Raw genomic sequence first — 24,084 nt, 5'->3', positions numbered from 1 at the left:
CATATTGGAGGCTGTAGTCCTTGACACTCTGCAGCAGGCGCTTCAGGTCCTCTTCAGTTTCAGCAAGCAGGGTTGTGTCATCCTCATAGTGCAGGTTGTTGGTAAATCATCCACCAATCTTGACCCCACATTTCTCCTCATAGAATACGTCTTTTAATTTCCTGGCTGCTGGTGCCAAGAATGTTGAATGTGGAGCCAAGCAAACTAAAGCTGTGAACAATCTCAATCTCTTCACCATCCATCCTGATGCTGTCAATTGGTCCAGTGGTGATTTTCCACTAGATAATGAAATAGATTATCTTTACAGATGCATAAGTATTATTCACTTACCTCTTTAAAGTACCATTCATTTTCTTTTTTTTTTGCTGTTGTTGTTACATGCTATCAAGGTAGAAACATTACAGTTGACCTTCGAGCCGGTTTTCAGAGGCTGTAAATCACTTGAAAAGGGCTGGTTATCTTTTTCTCATGGTACAGCTGGTGGATTTGAGCTTCCTGCTTTGGGCTGGCAGCACAACTCCTTACCCACTAGGCCACTAGAGCTCCTTTTCAGTTAAATAATATATTCATTTTAGTTCCTATCAATATCTCATCTAAAAGAGTTGAATGCTAAATTATGTTTGGTAATGATAAATGATCACTTCACCCTTTATCACACACACGCGTGCACACACAAAAACCCAGCAATCAAAACAATCCAACAACATAATTCTCTTCATGAGGAAATAAAAATACTCTTAAACTTAAGGCATTCAGTTTAAATATCAAACAGATGTAATTTTAAGGTAATAACTCACTTCTTATCATTTACATTGTGTATCCATTGCTCTCTTTTGAATGCCTCTTGGGCCTTCTTTAACTCATCGATTGGTTCTGCCACCCGCAAGGTTGGCTCCAAAGGCTTGTAGCGTTGCTGCGATACTTCAGCCATATCACGGAAGGGCCCCTGATTATCGTGAGATAAAGGAAACATTATGGAGCATTCTAGACATGTCACTGATGATTGAGGAAGATGAGTATCTAGTAAGCATAGAAAGTTTACTAGGTTATTTTTTAAAGTAATTTGCTCTTCTCTTAATTAGGAAATGCATGACAGAATATCACCTTCTAGAGAGGTTCTCTAAAGTAGAAGGGGATATGAAAAATGTGCTTTATATCAAACAAACCTACCCAGTTACATTAAGTTTAATTCCATGCTATATCTGGCAAACTTGTTACCTTCTTTTCTAATTTAAAGATGTAAATTTATTCTAATAAAGGGAAAAAAACAACCCGAAAAAAACCAACATGACCAAACCAACCAATCCAAACCTCTCTACTTTTTTGAGTAAGGAAACTAATAAAGAGCATTCTGAGCAAAGTTTCCAAAATGTCCTCCTAAATATGGACACAGCAGAGCATATATTTTTTAAAAAAATCAAATTGATGTTTTTAGGTGAGTGAAAAGTCATATATTTTAGGTGGGCCCTAAAATCTAGAAGGGTCATATATTTAACTATTTTAAGTGTTCTTTATTTAAAGTCCTAAATTTCTTTGAGTAATAACTCTGATATTAACAGTAATCAGTTAATGACACAAATACATGCCAGAAGAAATCCCACGGTTGCAATATGTGGTAACTTACAGCCTAATCTATTTTTAAGTTACTAGTTACCAGTTACTGATACCAGTTGTATAATTAGTAGCATACTACATACAGAACAAATCAGAAGCAGCTCAAGGTTTTGCTGTGCCATTAATTACATAGTGTTTTCTTTCTTTCACCATTATTGTTGAGCTAGGAGAGAAGTGATATAAATGGGGAAAGCTTCCTAATCATATTCCTTATACTAAAAGATCTCTAATTTAAACAGGCTATCACTAACAAGACACAGCTAGACGTACTGCTAGCACTGAGTGAAGACTGTGGGGCTAATAAAAAGAAATGATTCACGCCTCATTTAGGTTCACTTATGTTTTACATTAATAGAAACCAATAATAGGAACCAGTTACCATAAAAGTCATGGACCGTAAATAACACAAATGGCAAATAAGTATCATCCAGTACTTTTCACAGCTGGACAAGAGGATTGCTATATTTGAAAGTAGTTAATGGGTTTTCATTATAACTTTACTTTTTAAAGATACAGTTACATGATTGAAGATTTACTACTAGAAATATTAAGAAATCAAATACTGATTTTTAAAAGATAGATTCTTATTCTTTTACTTAGATAAATTTGATGATTTAAAATACTGGCATTTGGTTATATAACTGGAGACAAATTACTTCCCTAAGCCTCTTTCCTCATATGTCAAATGAGAATAGCAATTATCTCACAAAATTGCACTGAAGATTTGTAAAAGAATACAACATCAAACTTTGAATATAGTGAACACATAAAAGTAGTAGCTATTTATTGTCTTATCATTATTTTCATTGTTGCTATTGCTTTCAAGAAGCTCTTGTAAGAGATTTGGAAAACTAATAGGCTTGAACAAATAAGCAAATGACATTCCAGGTCTATGACTTTGAAGGGGCCAGCATACCAAATTCTGCCCTGTAACTTCTGTTTCTCTATTGACATAACACATATACCATTTGCAAGTTTATTCCATTTCCCTCCCTCCCCAGAAGTCTGCAGTTACAGTAACTAAAATTACAGTAACACTAAAATTGGGGCAGAAAAGGAGCCCTCTTTCAGAAACAATTTAAAGAGAGAGTAAGTCTTCTTCCTTTTTATTTAACTGCATTTTTATGACCTCAACTTTTTCACACATATGACTCTTTCTTTGTACTTTGGTTTCCAGCCCAAGTGTTTATGCCTTTGGATAATCAATGTCTGGCCTTGGATCTAAATAACCACCACCCTGAATAGCAAACTTGATGCTTGCTAACAAGCTTCTATTATGCCACAATGTCTTAGTTACTAGCTATTACCTACTGTTAGCCTACTATTTACATCTCAGGTAATCACTTTCCAAGCACATCAAGAATGTCTTGAGATCACAGGTGCGAGACAAAACTCCAGATCTATTCAATATACTAATTTACCAAATTCATTCCATAAAATCTAAGTAACCCCGACTCAGCCAAAACCTATAGGTCTTGGCCACTTAGCTTTGGTTTCTACATGTTTGTTCCTTGGCTCTATTGAAGTCTTAGTTTTAAGAGACAACTATATTTATGTTTTGTTATATATTTAATAATTAATATTACTTTATAGTCAAGTAAAAAGTGACTGGAATACAAAAGTATCCTTTGAACCATAGTGTATTAATTTAAAATATCCCCAACTATGTATGTAACTTTATTATTACTAAATAGCATAAGGAATGTTGTTAAAAGAAAACCATGACATAAAACAATCCATTCAATGGGAAATCAGGCTTCAAAGTAGTTCACTCAAGGTCACTGCCATAGATTCAGAAGACACAAATTTGTAAAATGTGAGTGTATTGGAATGATAAAGGGGGGAAATGGGGACAATTTCAGGATTATTGTCCTGTATTATTGTCAAGACTGAGCAAGGTGACATACATTAAAGGTGTGTCAGCACCATCTCTGAGGTAAGCACTGTACACTGCCCTTGTTTTCTAAGCAGGAGAGTAAACTTGAGCAGAGGGTTGACCTGCAATTTTTCCTGTACCAGTAGACCAACATTTTACACCTTTGGATCTCGTCAGTTCCTTTCTTCCATAAGCAATGGTGAAGGCAAGAATTGATTCAAAGCCCTCGTGAAAAAGGGGGGGGGAATAAAATAAAAGAAAGATGGGGACAAAGACAGAAGGAAGGGGAAAAGGAAGAAAGGAGAAAGGAAAAACAAGAAAAAAATAGAAAGAAAGTATAGAAGAATGGGAAAGAAAGAAGAGAAAAAAAACACACAAAAGAATATAAGGAAGGGAGAGGACGTGGATAATTTCCTGATAATCTGCTCGTGTAATTACTGTATAAATACCATACAGGTCTAGTAACTATTTTTATGAATACAGCATGAAATGTGGATTAAATATTCAAAGGTGGATTGTTAAGGACAGTGGTTTAGCCTTCAGTTGCTATCCAAATGGTCAACAATTGGAAAATATTTCACTGCAGAGAATGGAGATTTATCCTAATATGTGATTGATTAAATGCCTGGCAGTGTGAAAAGCAGCTTATGAGTTACCCAGTGGTGTACATGAAGTCACTATCATGGTCAAAATTTACTCGATGGCAAGTGATTTTTTTTTTAAAATAAAATTTTTATTTTATACTGGTTTATTTACAAAGTTCATAAAGGCAAGTGATTTTTCAAATGGCATAACATGCATGGATCATTACATGAAAAGTTAAATTATATGAATTTGATAATCTTCCCAGAAACAATGCTATAACAACTATTGTTATAATACTTTTTATATTAAAAACTGGATACTAGACATTAGTCCATATTTTACCTCCACAGTCAAGACAACAAAGATGACAATACTAAAGAATTATTTTTATACTTCCATGGTGTGTATTTATAAAGTATTTTATGTTTATTGCCCAATATTAGATTTTTTTTTAAAAAAAATAGTTTTTGTTGTTGTAGGAACCAACCGAAACAAGTAAGAAAAACATAGCAAGGTGTTCTAAATAACTTAGGAGAGACTGGAGAGCATTACACTGGGTAAGCTAACTCAGTCTTATAAGGACAAATACTGCATAAAACCATTATTGTAAAAATAGAAAGATAACTAGTAAAACATGCATAAGGATGCAAGGGGGGGAAGGGGGAAACAGAGGGGTGAGGTTGGTTAGGGGAAAAACCACAGGGTTGCACAGTTTGTTGGGTGGAGGGAGGGGGTTAAGAAAATAGGAAGGATCCAGTGGGGACCTGAAAAGTTAGGGTAATGATGGGTAAGGTCCAATGGTGATTGATTTTATAAAACATACTGTATGGGAATGATTATATGAAACACAATATGAATGAAAAATAGTGTGAAACACAATGTATACGAACTTTGTGAGCAAACAAATTTTAATAAAATAATTTAAATATATATCTTTATTGCCAGAATTCTTCTAGGATTAATGAGTACCTGATATTTCTTCCCATGAATGGGTGGCAGAACGTCAGACCGAGGGAAAGAGCGAGCACTTGTGCAAGCTATCCAGTTGTCAAGGTCTATGGTGTGCTTCTGCGCTGCTGCAGGTCTTTTGTGGCTTAAAGGCTTTGCCTCTTGTAACAGCAACTCCCATGGGTCAGGCTCTTTTCTGAATGGCGAATTATATATTCCAGGGATCTAAAAGAAGAAGAAAGACATTTTCATTTTCATCTGAAATAAGATAAAATTTGGGCATGATATCTTACATGTGATGGTTAAGGTTGTGTATCAACTTGGCTGCTCTGGTTTAGCAATTATAATTGGCATTATCTTGATGAGGTTTTATGTAATAAAATATGCAGCCAATTGGTTGAGTGGCAAATTCACAGATGTCTGGCCTGCACAGAATTTATGAGAAAGTCTGGCAGAGCTGGCTTGCTTTTTGCTCAATCTCAATCCTGCAATTGCCTCTTAGCTCATTGGTTCTCTGGATTTGAACAAGTAACCTATCTTAGCTACTGACAATGGAAAACTGTATGTTTTCTACCTAACATTATGTTACAACTTATCTAAGCAGGATTTGGTTCCTTATCCCTAATACTTCTTTAATGGTCAGGATAGTTGGCCGTCATAGCATCCATCAATCACATTGCTTCCTAGTTATTTTATTTTTTGTTATATTTTTAAGGATTGCCTTTCTCATATTATTTCATATGATTGCTCACATCTATTTCAGACCTGAACCCAACATTTCTTCTCTGGTCTTAGGGCCCTATAGATTATGACTGACCTATTTAATTATTTTCTGTGACGCTGATGTGTCAAATGCATTAATGGTTGGTTACCCATGGTGGACAGTGTTGGGTGAAACTCCCCAATTAAAACAAGCTTGGAAGCAGGAGCAGCATCCACTTCTGTAATAACTTGCCTCCAGAAACCCTATGAACCTGGAGAGAGGATGAGAGACACACAAGTGTTGAGAACTCTCTTTCATAGGGTCGCTATGAGTCGCCTGCAACTCGACAGCACTTAACAACAACATTTAATGGGGGAGAATTTATACTTACTATGCCTCCCCTATCCAAAGTACATTTGGGGTTCCATTAACAGCCTACAAATTTGATTCTATCTTCATAATATCACTAAAATGGCTTCAAGAAATATGATCAGATTCTCTATGTTGATCAGTTTATCCAGTTCTCCCTATTGGTCTTTTTTCTCCCTTTCAGCAGCATTTGACATCCTTGCTCATTACTTCCTTCTTCTTATGATTACATTATTTTCTTGATATTTTAACAAAAGTTCACAGAAAATTTGGATTTCTGTTCATTCATTGTTGAACAGTTTCTTCCCTAACCCCTCCCAAAGTCACTTTTCCCTTTTAAAAGATTTTTTTCATTGTTGCACAACTTCCTTTCCCATCTCCCCCAGCCCTCTTTTCAATGCACCTCTTATTCTGGACTGTTGTAATACAACTCCTACCTAATCATATAACCCTTATTGACTGTTGGTGGAAGTGTAAAATGGGACAACCACTTCTGGAAGGCAGCATGGGCCTTTTTCAAAAAGTTGGAAATAAAAATACCATTAGACCCAGCAATTGCACTACTGGGAATCATACCCTAAAGAAACCAGAACTTCCACCCAAACAGATATATGCACACACATGTTTATTGCTATGTTTTTCACAATAGCAAAGAGATATAAGCAATTCAAGTGCCCATGAACCAATGAATGGATAGGAAAGCTGTGATATATTCATACAGTGGAATACTACGCTGCATTGAAAAGAAAGGAACTCATAAAATATTTTGCAAAATGGGTTACCCCGGAGGACATTATGCTGAGTGAAATATCTCAGTCATAAAAGGACAAATACTGCATTGTGTCACTGTTATAAAACAGGAATGACATGGAGGTTGGGAGGAAACTAAGAAAAGAGAGGATAAATAATGAACATTGCATTTAAATAGATGAGGGAAAGAGCTTCCTAGTTATTTCTGTGTGTGCCTATCTTACCAAAGCAAGAATCTGGTGCATCAGGATTCTACCTTTTGCATTTTGCATTTAAGACCTTGCAGAGTGTCCAACAAGTAGTGAACACTCAATAAATGAATTGTTGATTGCCTTCGAGTTGATCACGACTCATAGTGACCCTATGAACAAAAAGCCTGAAGCCTTTCTATAACTAACGACATTTTATCAAAGTTCATAGAGTTTCCAGAGCCATGTTGTTTAGGAAGTGGATGCCACTCCTGCTTCCAATACTGAATGCTTATTTGATATAACAAGAAAGGCCCATGATTATCTCTTTCAAAAGTAATATAAATGTCTTAGTTGTTATAGCTGTATGCCATCCATTCAGACCTGATTCATAACTGACTTTCCAGCAGGTTTTCAGAAGCAGTCAATCCCAGAAGAAGAGATAGTCCATCCTTCCTCTGTAGAGCAGCAGCTGGTGAATACAAACTGTGTGCCTTTGGGATTGCAACACAACTTCTTACCACTAGGCTACTGATACTCTCAAATATAGCAAAAGTTGGAAATTTATTTCAAAATCATATTGATTGATTTCCAAAGAACTCCCTTCTTTCTTAATATATCCATTTTCAACCACTTTTAAACACATTGTTATCATCTAGAACTACACTGTTCCTGACCCAGATAGCCCAGGTCCAATTCAACTTTTCCTATTTTAGAATTAGAAATTGAATTTTATTACAAATAAGTAAAGAGAAATAAACATATTTTTGTATTTTAAAACCATATTTGAACTTCTTTTTTAAGGAGTTTTTTTGCTCTTTAATTGATACAAGAAGAAAATATAAAAAAATTGTTGAGGACAGTTTTATACCTAAGATTTAATGGTATTTTGCTAACTAATGCTCTCTCATACCTCTAAATGCAGAATAGTTTTGATTATAGGTAGATAAGTGAATATAAAAATAAAATACATATATTCATAATAACTTTCAGTGAATAGTGATTTTTAAGCTTATTTTTAGTGTGATTGTATAAGAGCAGCATGTATCAATTCCAAATAGAAAAAAAGATTTACTAAAATAGATGATTCTGACATTAAATACAACTCTGTCTACACAGTCTATGGGAGAGATATAAGACAATAGCATTTTGCTTAGTGACTAAATTAAATTTATATTCACTATTACTAAATTTTCTATAGACTTGCAGTTTACCACAGTGAAATATATAGAATTTAACTGAATTATAGTTTATTACTGAAAAGTAACTATCTGTAAAAATGCAAGCAGCCATTAGCTGAACACCATTAGAAAGCCTTGATCTTTTCCACATTTGCATGCACATGTATACATAGGGTAGATGGGAAATGCAAATAGATCAGTAGATATGATAGCTTTCTTAAATTATATTTTGCAACCTATCTGGGGACCTTCTCATGTGTATTCTCTTTGCAATTTAAATCAAATATGGATAGAAAATATATTTTAATTGAATTTAAAATGTACCTATTTGAAGTCTTCAAGGTGTCAAGATTTTAGAAATTACTTTATTTGATAATTTACACCAATGAAAACAGTTAAGCCCATCCTCAATCCCTAGAGCATAAAGATATCTTATTTATGTATATTGATCCAGTATCCATACTATTGATATTTCTTTAAGTGAATAAAATAACTTTAGCTTATTATTTCCTCAATTGCAACATTTCATAATCTGTAAGGCACCTTACAAGAATAATGTAAGAATAATGGTTTGTTTTCACATCTTTCACTACTTAGAAGGGTTACTGCCAGGCTTGCTTTCTGGGACTTCATTTTCGGAAATAATTTTCTAGAGTGACCAACACTATGGGGAAATCTGTGTTAACCGTTTAAAAAAAAAAAAAGAGAAAGAAAGAAACTACAACTGAGTTATTTTCAGTACTGTCATGCTAACATCCAACTCAATAAGACCCAAGAAATCTCAGGAGAGAACTCTGCTAATAGCTTCTTACTGACCTCCCTGCATCAGACCCAGCTGCTGACTGGTGGCCCAGTGGTGAATACAGCAAATGAGGTGTGAAAGCACAGATTTTTTTAAAGGCTATGATTCTGACTCGTCAAAAGAAAAAAAAGTCAATGAGTTATATAATAGATATATATTTTTTTTTCTTGAATTCTCCCCTTCAGTCCCTCTATCATGGGAACTTAAGCATGACCTAGAATATTAATTATGTCAGGTTGAGCAACGAGCAAATGTACCATTTGTTACCCAGTCACCCTTAGCATTACATTAATATTTTGAACCATTCCATATTTCTAACAATGCACCAGTTCACTCTTTTCTTCTCACTTCTTATCATACTTAAATATAGTAAGGTAAAGTGACTTAAAAATTCAATTGTGTTGAGAATAAATGGATAAACTTGTTCCATTTGAAGTTGCCACTGCTTTAAATAATAATGATTTTTTTTTTTCTGGTCACTTTCCACTCGCAAATTGATCTAGTTTTTAATTTTTTTTCTTTTCTTCGTTACTGGGGTTTACTCGTAACACAAATTTCTACAATATAGGAAAAAATCTAGGAAAAAAATGTGTACATCTATAGTTATACATGAATATTACTAATTTTTCTATTTTCCAATATTTTATCACCATATGAGAAATAACCGGTTTTTATTGTTTAAAAATAAATTATTGGGGAGCTCTGGTGGCCTAGTGGCAAGGAGCTGCAACTACAATCCCAGAGGCACACGGTTCGAATCCACCAGATGCTCTGCCGGGAAAAGGAGGAACAATCTCCTCCTGTACCAGTCAGATCTGATTTGATGGTACACTCACACAAAAATTAAAAAAAAATTAAAAAAGGTTTAAAAATAAATTCTTCCAGTGATGACGGACTATTATACAATCAACGTCAGGAGGAGAATTCAGAATTTATTATTTGCACATGACAGTTTCACAACAAACTGAAGTAAAGCATTGACACAAAAAGGAACAAAACTCAGAATTACTTTTTTGTCTTTTGACTCAAAATTTTGGATACTGTCAGAAGTAAACAGTTCTATTTAGAGAGAGTTATAAAACAATGTTTTTGTCTTCTAATGGATGTCAAAGTACTTAAAACACATACACACACAACAAATAAACAAACAAAAAACACAAAAAAACAAAACCACTAAGCAGTAGTCAGACTGCTCCCTAAATGTGGTCACCAAGAAACTGTCATCACAAGGATGCCCACTGTCACCACTTCTATTCAAAAGTGAATAGAGCACTTTCTATTGAAAGTGCTTGCTAGGGCAATATGACAAGAGGAGGAAATGAAAGGCATCCAGATCAGCAAAGAGATGGTTAAACTGCACCTATATGCAAATGATATGATAGTGTACACAGAGAACCCTAAGGACTCAACAAAAAAACCCCAAAACTGTTAGAGTTAACAGGCCAATTTAGTAGAGTGGTAGGATATAAGATAAATATTAAAAATTCAGTGAGGTTCCTCTACAGTAACAAAGACAACTCAGAGAAGAAAACCAAGAAAACAATACCATTTATAATAGTCAACCATAAATTGAGATACTTAGGTGTGAATATAACTAGTGACAATAAAAACATGTGCAAAGAAAACTACAGAACATTTCTGTGAGACACAATAAAAGATCTAAAGAAATGGGAAAATGTTAATGGATAGGAAGACTTAATATTGTGAAAATGACAGTCCTACCAAAAGGAATCTACACACTCAACACAATCTCAATACAGACACCAAATTCATTTTTTCATGGAGATTGAAAGAGAAATTTTCTAGTTTATTTGGAGAAGCAAGAGACACTGAATAAGCAAGACACTTCTGAGAACAAAAATTAAGTGGGAGGCATAGCACTTCCTGACCTTAAAACCTACGCGATATTGTGCAATCATTTAGTGCAACTTAAAATTTGTAACATTAAAAGATTAGCAGCAATATAAGAAAAGCTATACTAGTAGAATAAAAGTAATTTGTTTTGTATCTAGTATAAATATTGGGTTGTGCTTATTTGTTATTTGATAACAAAATGAAAACATTTTGTTAAGTTTCTAATTCATATTTAATAAATTTGTCTACTATGTAAAAAAACAAAAACAAAAACAAAACAAACCTATATGATAGTAAACCAATACAGCGTGGTACTGGTATAACAATGTATATGGAATAGAATTGAGAACTCAGAAATTAACCTATCAATATATGATGAACTGATGTTCGACAATAAAACCTATCAAATGGGGCAATGACAAACTCTTCAACAAAATGGTGCTGGCAAAACTGGACAGCTACCAGCAGAAAACTGAAACAGAGTCCACATCTCACACCATATAAAAAAAAAAATCAACTCAAGGTAGATCAGAAATCTGAGAGTAAAGCCTAAAACCATAAAGTTCTCAGAGAGAAACTGGGATCAAGCTTAGGTGGTCTTGTCTATGGTGTAAAGAGACTACTAAGTATGGTCAGAAATGTACAATGTGGAAAGGATAAAATTGATGAATGGAGCCTTTTGAAGATTAAATCCCTGTGTACTTCATAAACTTTTTCAAACAGAGTGAAAAGAAAACTTACTGAGAAAAAACATTTCACAATACCACTTTAGACAAGGGTCTCATATCAATAGTTTACAGAATAATCCTGAGCCTTCACAAGAAAAAGACTTAAAAGTACAATTAAAAAATGGGCAAAAACATGCAAAGAATTTTCAGAGAGGAAGATATTCAGACAGCCAACACATACATGGAGAAGTGCTCAAAATCACTGGCAATAAGAGAGATACAAATCAAAACCACAATGAGATACCATCTCACTTCAGTAATAATGGCAGAGTGTAACAGGACTGCAAATAATAAATGTTGGAGAGGATGTGGAGATAGGAACTCTTATACACTGTTGGTTGTTGTTGATTGTCTTCAGTTCAAACACAACTCATAGTGACTCTATGAACAAAAGGCCTGAAGCCTTTCTACAACTATGAAGATTTATCAAAATTCATAGAGTTTCCGGAGGCATATTGTTTAGGAAGTGGATGCCATTCCTGCTTGTGAACCTGTCATAGAATGTTATTGGTTGAGTTGCTTGCAATGCATAGAGACCCTATCTATAGCAGCTCTGAACCCTTCCCTGTCCTGAGCCAGTCTCACTAATTCTGACACATCAATCCCCCAGTTTTTGTATCAATCCATCTCATCTGGGGTTTCCCTCTCCTGCACTGTCCATCCATCCTTCTGAGCTTAATGTCCTTCTCCAACCACCAAAAATTCCTGGCCACATGTCCAAAGTAAGTGAGGCAGAGCTTCAAAATCCTAGGCTCCAAGGAGAGATTGGTTTCACCCTCTCCAAGACAGACCTATTTGTTTTCTTGATGGTCCATGGTATGCTCAAGACTCTTCTCCAGTATCACAACTCAAAGGCATCTATTCTTTTTCTGTCATCCTTAGTCATTGTCCAACTGTCTGAACCATAAAAAGTAATTGAGAAGACCATGACCTGGATTAGGTGCACCTTTTTATCTAGACTGATATTGTTGCTCTTGAGCACTCTGGAAAAGTCCATGACAGGAGATTTTCCCAATGCAATTAATCTTTTGATTTCCTGACTTCTGGTGTTAAGAGCATTGATTGTGGATCTGAGCTGTAATTGTTAACAACCTCAATCTCTTCTCTATCTAACATGGTGCTGCCAATTGGCCCAGTGGTGAGAATATTTGTCTTCTTGATGTTGAGCCTCAATCCATATTAAAGACTATAGTCCTTGACCTTTTGCAAGAGTTTCATGTCTAGCCCCAGAAATTGATGGAATACCAATTGACATATTTCAGCAAATAGATGCTGCCCTGAATGTGCTCACCAAGTTGTGCCAAGAAATCTGGAGGACAATTACTTGGCCAGCTGATTGGATGAGATCTATATTTATTCCCATTCCCCCCCAAAAGGTGACCCAACAGAGTGTGAAAATTATCAAACAATATCTCTAATATCACTTACTAGAAAAATCCTGCTAAAGATTATCCAGAAAAGACTTAAACAGTACATTGACAGAAAACTGCCAGAAATACAGGCTGGGTTTAGAAGAGGTCATCACACTAGGGACATTATTGCCAATGTCAGATGGATCTTGGCAGAAAGCAGAGAGTACCAGAAGAATGCCTATCTGTGTTTCATTGACTATGCAAAGGTATATGACTGTGTGGATCACAATAAATGGTGGCTAATATTGAGGAAAACAGGAATCTCAGAACACTTAATCGTGCTTATATGAAACCTATACTTGGACCAAGAAGCAGTCCTCAGAACAGAGCAAGGAAACACTGTATGGTTCAAAATCAAGAAAGGAGTGTGCCAGGGATGCATCCTGTCCCCAGACCTTTTCAATCTGTATGCAAAACAGATCATTTGGGAAGCAGGGTGTTATGAGGAGGCGTGTGGAATCAAGATTGGAGGAAGACTCATTAACAATCTACAATAACAGATGACACAGCCCTGCTTGCTGAAACTGAAGGAGACACTGTTAGTGGAACTGTAAAATGTTACAACCACTCTGAAAGGCAGTATGATGTTTCCTCAGAAAGCTGAACATAGGAATTCCATATGTCTCAGCGATTTTGCTCTGCTTGGAATATATCTCAAGAAAATGTGAATGAGGCATCACAGTCTTATCCACCATCACAAGAACATAGGAATAGTTCAAATGTTCAACCACAACTGAATGAATTAAGTAAATATAGTGCATTCGCATGATGGAATACTATGCAGCATACAGGAACAATGATTTTGTAAATCACTACCTAACTTGGGAGGGACTGGAGAGCATAGATAACTAGTAAAACGTGTGAGGATCTAAGGAGGGCTGAGGGTGGGAGCACAGGGTGAGGATGGGTAGGAGGCATAATCACAGGTTCACACAATTTGACGGGGTAGTGGGGTGGAGAGGGTTAAGAAAATGGGAAAGATTCAGTGTGAAAAACAATGTATACAAACTTTTTAAGTAAACCAGTAAAAAAAAATAAAACATTCACATTAAAAAAAATGTCATCAGTGTGTTCCTTAAATTTGGGTTTGTGCTTCTGTTAAGTTATAATAGCAAAACAGAATTCTAGAGTTTTCTATGCAAGTAAAGAAGAGTTTATTAGGTAAAATATTCTGAAAAGGGAGAAATGGAGGGACAAGGCATCTCTAGTCTATGACTCACTGAACAAAGGAGGATAAATTATTTTTTAAAAATAAAAAGTGATATTTCCCCCTTTTTCTTCAATTAACAGAATTTTAAAATATTTGAGTCAAGTATTTTGAATGCAGTGAAGTAAAATGTACATTTCAGAAAGTAAAAAAAGTGGATTTCAGGGGATATTTAGAACTTTTCCAGGATGTACAGCACTGAAGTGGAACATCAGTAAAATCGTGTGTACCAATATCACCAGGTTGTTTGCACACTAATTGTGAAACCATGAATTCCTTAGTGGTGCAGAAAAAAGGAGAGATTTCAAATGGCAACAGTTAAGTTAAATCTGTTTGAAGAAGAATTTGCAAGTTCTTCAGCGGTATACAGTGCAAGAGATAAGTTCTATTGAAAAATGCACTTTAAATGATCACTCAAATGTCATTAAAGAACTTTTGTTCTGTAATGTTTTCATTCTAGAACATACTCAGTATTTCCTCATTTATTTTACGTATCAAAGAAAAGGTACATTTTTATTTTTATGTTATAGAATAGAAAATAAATAAGGAAAAGAATTCTTTTGATGTAGCTGATCTCATTAGTTCAACAACCATTTTAATAAATGATTTTGCGGTTGTTAGATGCTATCAAGTAGACTCATAGCGGCCTTAATGAACAACAGATCTGAAGCTTGCCCGATCCTGCACCATTATCATGATTTTTTTCATGCTCAAGCTCATTGTGGTAGTCATTGCATCAGTTCATCTTGTTGAAGGTTTTCCTCTACTCATGGACCCTCTATCTTTCCCAGTATTATGTCTTTCTTTAAGGAGTATAGAACATACCATGGACTGTCATGAGAAGAAATGAGGCTGTCCTGGAGAAGGTGCACTCCAATTGCTTCCTGGAGGTAAGGATTTTGAAGCTCTGTTACACATACTTTGGCCATGTTGCCAGAAAGGACCAGTCTTTGGAGAAGGACATTATGCTTGGATGAGATGAGGGATAATGTAGAAGAGGAAGACCCTGCATGAGATAGATTGACACAGTGACTGGGGTAATAGGGGCAGGTAATAGGAGACAGTGAGATTGGCTCAGGGTAGGACAGGATTCAGAGCTATTGTGTATAGACTTGTTATGAGTTGGAGAAGACTCAATGGCACATAACAACAAAGACTGGCCCCTCGTGACAACGTGCCAAAATTATGTAAGATGAAGTTTTACCATTCTTACTTCTAAGGAGGACTCTAGACTCACTTCATCCAGCTCAAAGGTATTGATTCTTGTTTGGTCTCCTTTATTACCCCGTTGTCCAACTTTTAGATGTACACATCTAAAACAGCTGAAAATACTATGGTTTGCATCCAATGCACCTGAGTCTTTAAACTGACATCCCTCCTCTTTAGCACTTTGAAGAAGCCCTTGAGAGTAGACTTTCCCTAGCTAACATGTATTTTGATTTATTGACTGCTGCCGCCCTGGTTGTTGATTGTGGATCCAGGTAAAATGAAACTGACAACTTCATTCTTTTCATCACCTATAGTAAGGTTGAAAAATTGTTCTTTTGGTGATTTTGTTTTCTTCATATTGAGATAAAATCCAAAGGAATGCTTTGGTCTTTGCTTTTTTTCAGTATTTGCTCCAAGTCTTCTTCATTTTCTGCAAGCAACGTTGTCATCTATTTAATACAGTTCACTGATAAGTCTTCCTCCAATCCTGATGCTACATTTTTCTACAGTGAGGCCAGTGTTTCTAATATCTGCTCAGCATTCAGACTGAATATTGAATAAGTATGGAGAAAGGATACAACCCTTAAGCACACTTTTCCTAATGATAAACCATGTAGTGTTCCTATGTTCTACTTGAACAACTACTTCTTGGTCTATATAGCGGTTTCACATGTACACAGTTAAATGTTCTGAAACTCCGATTCCTCTCCATGTTAATCCAGTTTGTTATGACCCATGGAGTCAAATGCCTCTATTGAAGGAATAAAACCCAAGTAAACATCTTTCTGAAATTCTCTCCTTTCAATCAAGGTTCACCTGACATCTATGACAATATCCCTCATACTGTGTGTAGCCTCTCCTGAATTCAGGTAGAATTTCTGGAAGTTTGAATTTTCCTAATAATAGAGTGTTCTGCTTTTTAAGTAAGATTTTACTTGCATGTGATATGAATGATACTGTTTGACAATTTCTGCATTCTGTTGGGTCATCTTGCTTTAGAATGGCAACAAACATGGATCTCTTCCAGTTGGATGGCCAGGTAGCTCTCTTCCAAATTTCTTGGCATACACTAGTAAGCACATCCAGAACTACATCTGTTTGTTGAAATGTGTGATTGATATGCCATCAGTTGCTGGGGCCTTACTTTTTGCCAGTGATGTCAGGGCAGTTGGGACTTGTTCCATCAGTACAACAACAAATAACAACTTCTTGAAATGGTTCAGTGTGATCAATTCTTTTTTGGAGAGTGCCTCAACGTACGCCTTCCATCTTTGTGTGTGTGTGTGTGTGTGTGTGTGTGTGTGTGTGAAAAATTTCTATTTAGAATTAACCAGCTGGATTCAGTTTGCTATTATTGTGGTTACATGCTGTCAAATTGCTTGTGACTCATGGCAACCCTAGATAAAACAGCTCTGAAGCCTGCCCTATCCTGAGCCAGTTTCACTGATTCCAACACACTGATTCCATTGTCCCAGTTACTGTATCAATCATCTCATCTTGGGTCTTCCTTTCCTGTGCTGTTCCTCCTCCCTTCCAAGCATGATAATTGTCTCTAAGGACTGGTCCCTCCTGGCCACATTACCAAACTATGTGAGACAGCTTCAAAATCCTAGCCTCCAAGGAGAAACTTGGTTTCACTCTTTCCAAGACAGACCCATTTGTCTTCTTGGTGGTCCATGGTATGTTCAAGACTCTTCTCCAGCACCACAACTCAAAGACATCAATTCTTCTTCTTTCATTCTTAGTCACTGTCTAGCTCTCTGATGCACATAACAAGTCATTGTGAAGACCATGGTCTGGATGAGGTGCACCTTAGTCTCTAGACAGACATCGTTGCTTCTCAATACTTCTGATAGGTTCTTGATAGCAGATTTACCAAATGCAATTTGTCTTTTGATCTGGACAGCTGGTGCCTAGAGTGTTGATTGTGGAGCCAAGCAAGCTGTAATTGTTAACAACCTCCATCTCTTTTCCATCTGTAATGGTGCTTCCAATTGGCCCAGTGGTGAGAATTTTTGTCTTCTTGATGTCGAACTTCAGTCCATGTTGAAGACTACATACAGTCCCTGACCCTCTGCCGCAAGTGCTTCAGGTCCTCCTGAGTTTCAGCAAGCAAGGTTGCTTCATCTGCATAATAAAGGTTGTTGGTTAGTCTTCCTCCAATCATAATGCCACATTCCTCCTCTTGATGTACTGAAACAGTACATTGAGAGAGAAATACCAGAAATACAAGCTTGGTTTAAAAGAAGGAACTTGGAAGACTCTGGTGTGAAAAACAATGTATTCTAATTTTGTAAATAAAGTGGCATAATAAATAATAATAATAATAAAAGGGTTGTGGCACTAGAGACATTATCACCAACAACCTGTGATTCACTGACCATGCAAAGGCATTTGGCTATGCAGATCACAACTAACTGTGGCTAACCTGGAGAGGAAGGGGAATCCCAGAACACTTGATTGTGCTTATGTGAAACCTATATTTGTACCAGGAAGCATTTGTCAGAACAGAGCAAGGAAACACTGCATGGTTCAAAATCAGGAAAGGAGTCTGTCAGGGATTCAGTTTAGATAATGGAAATTTTGTTGGAAACACCTAAAGCAACATCAGGAGCAAGTGGAGCATATACTTTATTCTCTCCATCATACCTAACCAAAGTGTAGTGTTGGCGTTGGCCACATCAATGTCATGAGCTTTTTTACAAGCTGTTTGATTTGATGCTTATTGTCCCTGACATACATAATGAACACAAGTGTTTTACCTTCTTCATTGCTGGCTCTGTGATCAGGGGACACTTGATGATGGCATAGTATTTAACCTTGTTTTTCTTAGAAGTGAGTATCTTGGCTGCCTTCGGGATCTCAGCATCTTAGGCCGCTGGAAGGTAAGTAGGTAGGTGACGTACTATATATATATATATACTGTACCTATGAATACCCTTCAGGACTGCCTTTTTATTTTCGCATGTTGATATTGTATCCTGCCACTCTGCCAAATAGGTCTAATACTTTTTAAGCAGAGTATTTAGGGTTTTCGAGGAACACTATCATACCATCTGCATATGTTGTTGTTGTTGTTAAGTGTCGAGTCACAGACGACTCATAGTGACCCTATGAGTGAAAGACCTGAACACTTGTATAACTTTCATTATTTCTCCAAGTTCATAGGGTTTCCAGAGGCAAGCTATTTCGGAAGTGGATGCCTCTCCTGCTTCCAGGTTTGTTTTAATTGGGCAGATGCTGCAGAGCTGGAACAGGATGAGGGCTGGAGGTTCACCCTGGAATGGTAATTATATGGTTCTAGACTACCTTTGCAAATTCAGATTCTGTTCTTGTGCAGAAATCACAAGATTTCATTAACTCAAAGCCAAGTGTATTGACTATGAGGTAAGAAAGAAGAAGTAAGCTCTGACTTGAGTCTTCTGAAACACCATCATAATATCACAAGAATCAGGAAATCTTGGGACTGAAATAATAGCTTTTCTTTTCCATTTTACTACACTGCCATTTTAAAAGGCTTTCTAGGAAAACATTCTTTTAAAAGACTCCCTGGGCTTTTGTCCCACTAAATTAATCGTTCTTTACATGTAAATGTCAAGGCATTGTCTGAGCTGTCCCTGCTAGAGCTAGACTAAAGTCTGCAACATGCTGGGCTGCTAATTGAAAAGACAGTAGTTCAAATCCACTGGTTGTTCTACAACAGAAAGATAGGAAGTCTCCTGTAAATATCTGCAGCTTTGAAAATCTGATGGAGAGTCACCATGAGTGATACTCAAATAAATGACAGTGGGTTGTTATTGTTAGGTGCTATTGAGTTGAGTATGTGTGTAACCTTATGAACAACAGACATGACCCCTGCCCTATGCTGTGCCATACTCACAATCTCTGATACACTTGAATTCATTGCTTTAGTCACTGTGTCAATCCACTTGAGGATCTTCCTCTCTTTTGCCGTCCCTCCACCTTTCCAGGCATGATGTCCCTCTCCAAAAATTAGCCTCTCCTACCAACATGCCCCAAGTATGTGAGACAAATTTTCATCATCTCTGCCTCCAATAAGTACTCTGACTGCTAGAGGACTGCTAGACTCTGGGGGATATTCAGTACTCTTCTCCAACATTATAACTTGAAGGAATGAATTCTTCTTCTGTCATCCTTATTCACTGTCCATCTCAGATGCACAGCAAGTGAAAAGACCATAGCTGATTCAAACTCCCATCATTGCTCCTCAATAATTTGAGGTCCCAGGCTACAGACTTTCCCAGAACAGTAAATCTCCTGATCTCCTGAGAGCTATTACCAAGTGTATTCATTGTGAATACAAGTAAAATGAAATAATTGACTGCTTCAGTCTTTTTCTGTCATTCCAGTGGGGAGAATTCTTTTATTGACAGTGAGATGCAATCCATATTGACAGCTTCAGTGTTTGATCTGCAACAAGTACTTCAAGTTCTCCTCACTTTCAGTGAGCAAGATTGTATATCTACATAAGATAGGCTATTGATGAATATTTCTCCAAACTTGATCCAAAGATGGAAAGAATACACAAAAGAATTGGCTGATACCGAAATATTTCTGGAAGTACCATTATGATGAAGAGCCAATGGTAATGAAGGAAGAAGTTGAAATGGCACTGAAGGCATTGGCAAAAGTAAGGCCCTAGAATCAATGGAATAACAAATGTTTCAACTAACAAATGTACCTCTGGACCTCCTCACCATGAAATTTATGTCAGGAAATTCAGAGAACAGGTGACTGGTAGACTGACTGGAAAATATCCATACTTGTTCCCATTCGAAAAGAAGGTGATTCAACATTATGTTGAATTTATCAAGCAATGGGAGCTCTGGTTGCCTAGTGGCAAGAAGCTGCATGGAAATCCCAAAGGCACACAGGTCAAAGCCACTAGCTGCTCTGGGGAAGAAGGAAGGGCAATCTCCTCCTGTATGATTAACTACCTCTGAAAACCCGCTAGAGGCTCAGCTAAGGGTCAGTTCCAACTTGAGAGCAGACAACAACATCATTAATATCACATCCAAGTAAAATACTGCTGAAGATAATTAAAAAACTGCTAGAACAGACAACTTCCAGAAGTTCAAGTTGAATTTAGAGGAGGCTGTGGCATCAGGGATATCACTGCTGATGTCAAATGGATCCTGACTGAAAGTACAGAATGCTAAAGGAATGTCTATTTGTGATTTATTGAATATACAAAGACATTTGACTGTATGGCTTGTAAGAAATAGTGGCTAACATTGAGAAGAATGGGAAAACCAAAACACTTAATTGATGCAAAATCTGTACTAGATCAAGAAGCAGTTGTGTGAACAAAAGCAAGGGAACATTACATGGTTTAAAACTAAGAAAGGTATGTGTCAGAGTTGTGTCTTTTCTCAATGCCTTTTCAATCTTTATGCTGAGCAAATAATTCAAGAAACCAGATTCTATGAAGAAGGTGTCATTAGAATCAGATGGGAAAAGTGGGCTAGAGCCAGACTAAAACTGTGTTTTTTGCTTTAGGCAATTTCTCTAATGTCCTCCTTTCCCTAGTCCCTTATACCACCATTTGGGTAGTTTAGCTACCTTCCTAGCCCCTGTCTTTGGCAAGTGTTCCATCTTTGGCTTTGATTTCTGCTTTTCTGCTTAAGCTCTCTTTCCTCCATTGCATTTGGTGACTAATTTTACTTTGCTCCATGTCTTAATTAGCCCCTGAGTGGTTTGTCAGCAAACATGTATTAGGTTTACTTTCTGCCATGATGTTGGCCTACTAAAGAGTCAACTCTCTAATCAATTCATTAACATCCATACTCTTGGAATAAACTGAAAGACACTACCCTACTCCAAGACATAACCCAGCCAAGCACATTTTCTCTATTGTTGTTAGATAGCATCAAGTTGATGATGAATCATAGGGTTCTATGTTATCTTGCTTATTGAAATATAAATATTCTGAGTTGATTATTAACTATTTTTAAATGTACAAGTAATTCTAAAACACTAAGTAGTTCTGAGGGATGTGTGTGTGTGTGTGTGTGTGTGTGTGTGTGTGTACACACATACTTCTGTGTCTGGGAGGATAGCATGTCTAATGTTTCAGTAGTATCATAAAGGATAGGGATGGATTTATCTGATGGAAATTAGGTTGGAAAAAGCATTCAGAAAAGGAAATAAATATATACAAGTTGGCAAAAAAAAGACCTCTTCTGACTTGCCAATCAGGCTTCTACTACTTCCTTACATGAAACCAACACAATCTGTACTGAATGTCTTGTCTTATTTCATTATATCATCCTGACATGAACCTCATGCACATGTCTTTGTTCTGCCTTCTGTGTGTGCATCACATGACACTTGACCAAGTCCATGGCAACATCCATTTCTGGTGCAGAGGAAACAGAAGTCTTTGCCTGCAATCTGAGAGGGGCCATGAAACCCGCCACCCAGTGCTGACTACAGGAGGTAACCTACTGATGCGGAACTTACTTTGTTTCTCTTTCTGTGTATAAATGTTACTTTGCTTCTCTTTACACATGCACATATTTTCCTATCCAGTGCTTGTAAGTTGTGTCACCCTGGGCAACACTGACACTTTCTAGATATGGAGTGGGTTGACATCCTAGGGCTATTGCTCTTGGCTATGAACTTCTCAGGGAGATTTTGTGGTCTGGTGGTAAGGAGCTGTGCTGCCATTGCAAAGGCACTCGGTTTGAATCTGCAAGTTGCTCCATGGAAGAATTATGGGCAATCTCTTGTCATTGATTAAAGTGTCTCTGAAATACCCACTGGAGGGTCAGTTATAAGTCAATCCCAACTCAATGGTACACAAAAACAATATAAACTATTTTTTACACACACAATTATATTTATACACATTGTGTTTAATAAAGTCAATTACTATTGACCTATGCCTTCCTTTACCCTATCTTTTCAGGTCCAAAATGGGGTTTTCCCATTCCTTCAAAACACACACACACTCTATCTGCTCACTGAATTCAGCTATCCTAGTAATTTGCCCCTCTCCCTTGTCCCCTGCCCCTTCCTCTTTTGGACTTTTATAAATATCTTATTCATTATCCTTTGTGTAATAATAATAACAACAAATATAATAATGGCCTTATGCATGATCTGTCCTTATGTCATTTCGTTCACACAGCATAGTGCTGTCTAGATCCTCCCATGTTATACCGTATTTCACAAAATCGTAAGTGATCTTAAGTCTAGATCTTATAGACCATAACATCACTTGTAGATCAATATATCTGTGGGTCTCGTACAAAAAGTATTAATTAAGAACATATTAACTAGAGATTTTGCCTAACACTTTGTGATAATTCATTGAACACTTAGGAGTTTTTAAAATGTTAATATGTTATCTTTTAATTAAAGGAATTAAAATGTCACTTTTTTCTTTTTTTTTATTGTGATCTTGAGTGAAAGTTTACAAAGCAAATTTGTTCCATTCAACTGTTAGAGCACATTCAATTTTATAACATTAATTATAATACATAAAGTATAACCACACTCTTCTCATTTCTCTTAGGATTATCATTTCATTCCTACCTTCTATCCTATTTCTGGGTACTACCTCTGGACAAATGTTGCTACTTTAACCCTGTATTATTAGTCGTTCTACGGAATAGGTTACTCTCCAGGTTTACTGGTAGCCTTACAGGCCTGTCTATTGTTTGGCTGAAAGTTGAGCTACGGGAGTGAGTTTCATTCTAGGCTTGAAGAATGACAAAGGGCCACAGTCTTGGGGTTCTGTAAGTCTCTATCAGATCAGCAAACGTCTATTTCCATCATTTTTCAGTTTGGTTCCACATTTCTCTCTCCCTCTGTCTAGGTTCCTCTATTGATTACCCTTTTATAATTTTTAAATTGATTTGCATACAATAATTTGTTTACATTGTGTTTCATTCATGGACACTGGTTGGTTTTTGCATGCCCTCTTGCCACTTTTCAAACCCTAAGACCTCATGATTTCCACCTTCTCCCAGCCTCAACCTCCCTTCCCCCTGCCCTCTTGGGATATCCATAGGCATCTTACTAGTTATCCTTCTGTTTTTATAATAATGCTCTTAGGCAGTGTTTGTTCTTATATGCCTGAGTTAATTCACTTATCATAAGCTCTCTAGATTCTCACATTTTATTTAGTATTTTTCAAAATCATTGCTCCTGAGTGCTGCATAGTATCATGCGCATAGAAATTGTGCATCACAAGTTCTCAACCCAGTCATTTGGGATGTTTTCATGTTTTTGCTATTGTGAATAATGCTGCTATGAATACTGGTGTACAAATCTCTGTTTTTGTCTCAGTCCTCTTTTGTTTCAGTTGATTTTCTGTTTTCTATCTCTTGACTTCAGCTCTTGTCCTTATAATGTCCTTTCTTCTAGAGGCTGTGAAGTTAGACTGTTGTTGTCTATTCGTTAAAGTTGTTGAGTTAGATCATTAATTTTGCTCTTCCTTCATTTTGTATGCATTTGCCTATTTTTATGAATTGTCCCTTGAGGATTGCCTTACTTTTGTACCAGAGGTTTTTATATATTGTGTTTTCATTTGTTTTGAGGAACTTTTAATTTTTTAATTTTATACTGGTTTACATACAGAGTTCATAAAATTCATATACATTGCTTTTCACACCAGATCTTTTTAATTAT

The 24,084-nt window shown here is 36.5% G+C and overlaps 1 protein-coding gene across 1 annotated transcript in view; it reads right to left on the bottom strand.

Moving 5' to 3' along the window:
• Nucleotides 1-793: 793 nt before the first annotated feature.
• SPATA17 (spermatogenesis associated 17) overlaps nt 794-24,084 on the bottom strand; it is a 175,049-nt gene continuing 151,758 nt past the window's right edge. Inside the window, exons 5-6 of the mRNA XM_006890573.1 lie at nt 5,045-5,248; nt 794-946 (exon numbers count right to left, since the gene is read on the bottom strand). Coding sequence (XP_006890635.1) covers nt 794-946; nt 5,045-5,248 — 357 coding nt within the window. The remainder of the gene's footprint in view (nt 947-5,044; nt 5,249-24,084) is intronic.

This window comes from Elephantulus edwardii, unplaced genomic scaffold (genome assembly GCF_000299155.1).
Source record: "Elephantulus edwardii isolate Elephantulus edwardi_28Jun2011 unplaced genomic scaffold, EleEdw1.0 scaffold00090, whole genome shotgun sequence".
Taxonomy (NCBI): Eukaryota; Metazoa; Chordata; class Mammalia; order Macroscelidea; family Macroscelididae; genus Elephantulus; species Elephantulus edwardii.
This window is presented reverse-complemented; position numbering and strand designations above follow the sequence as displayed.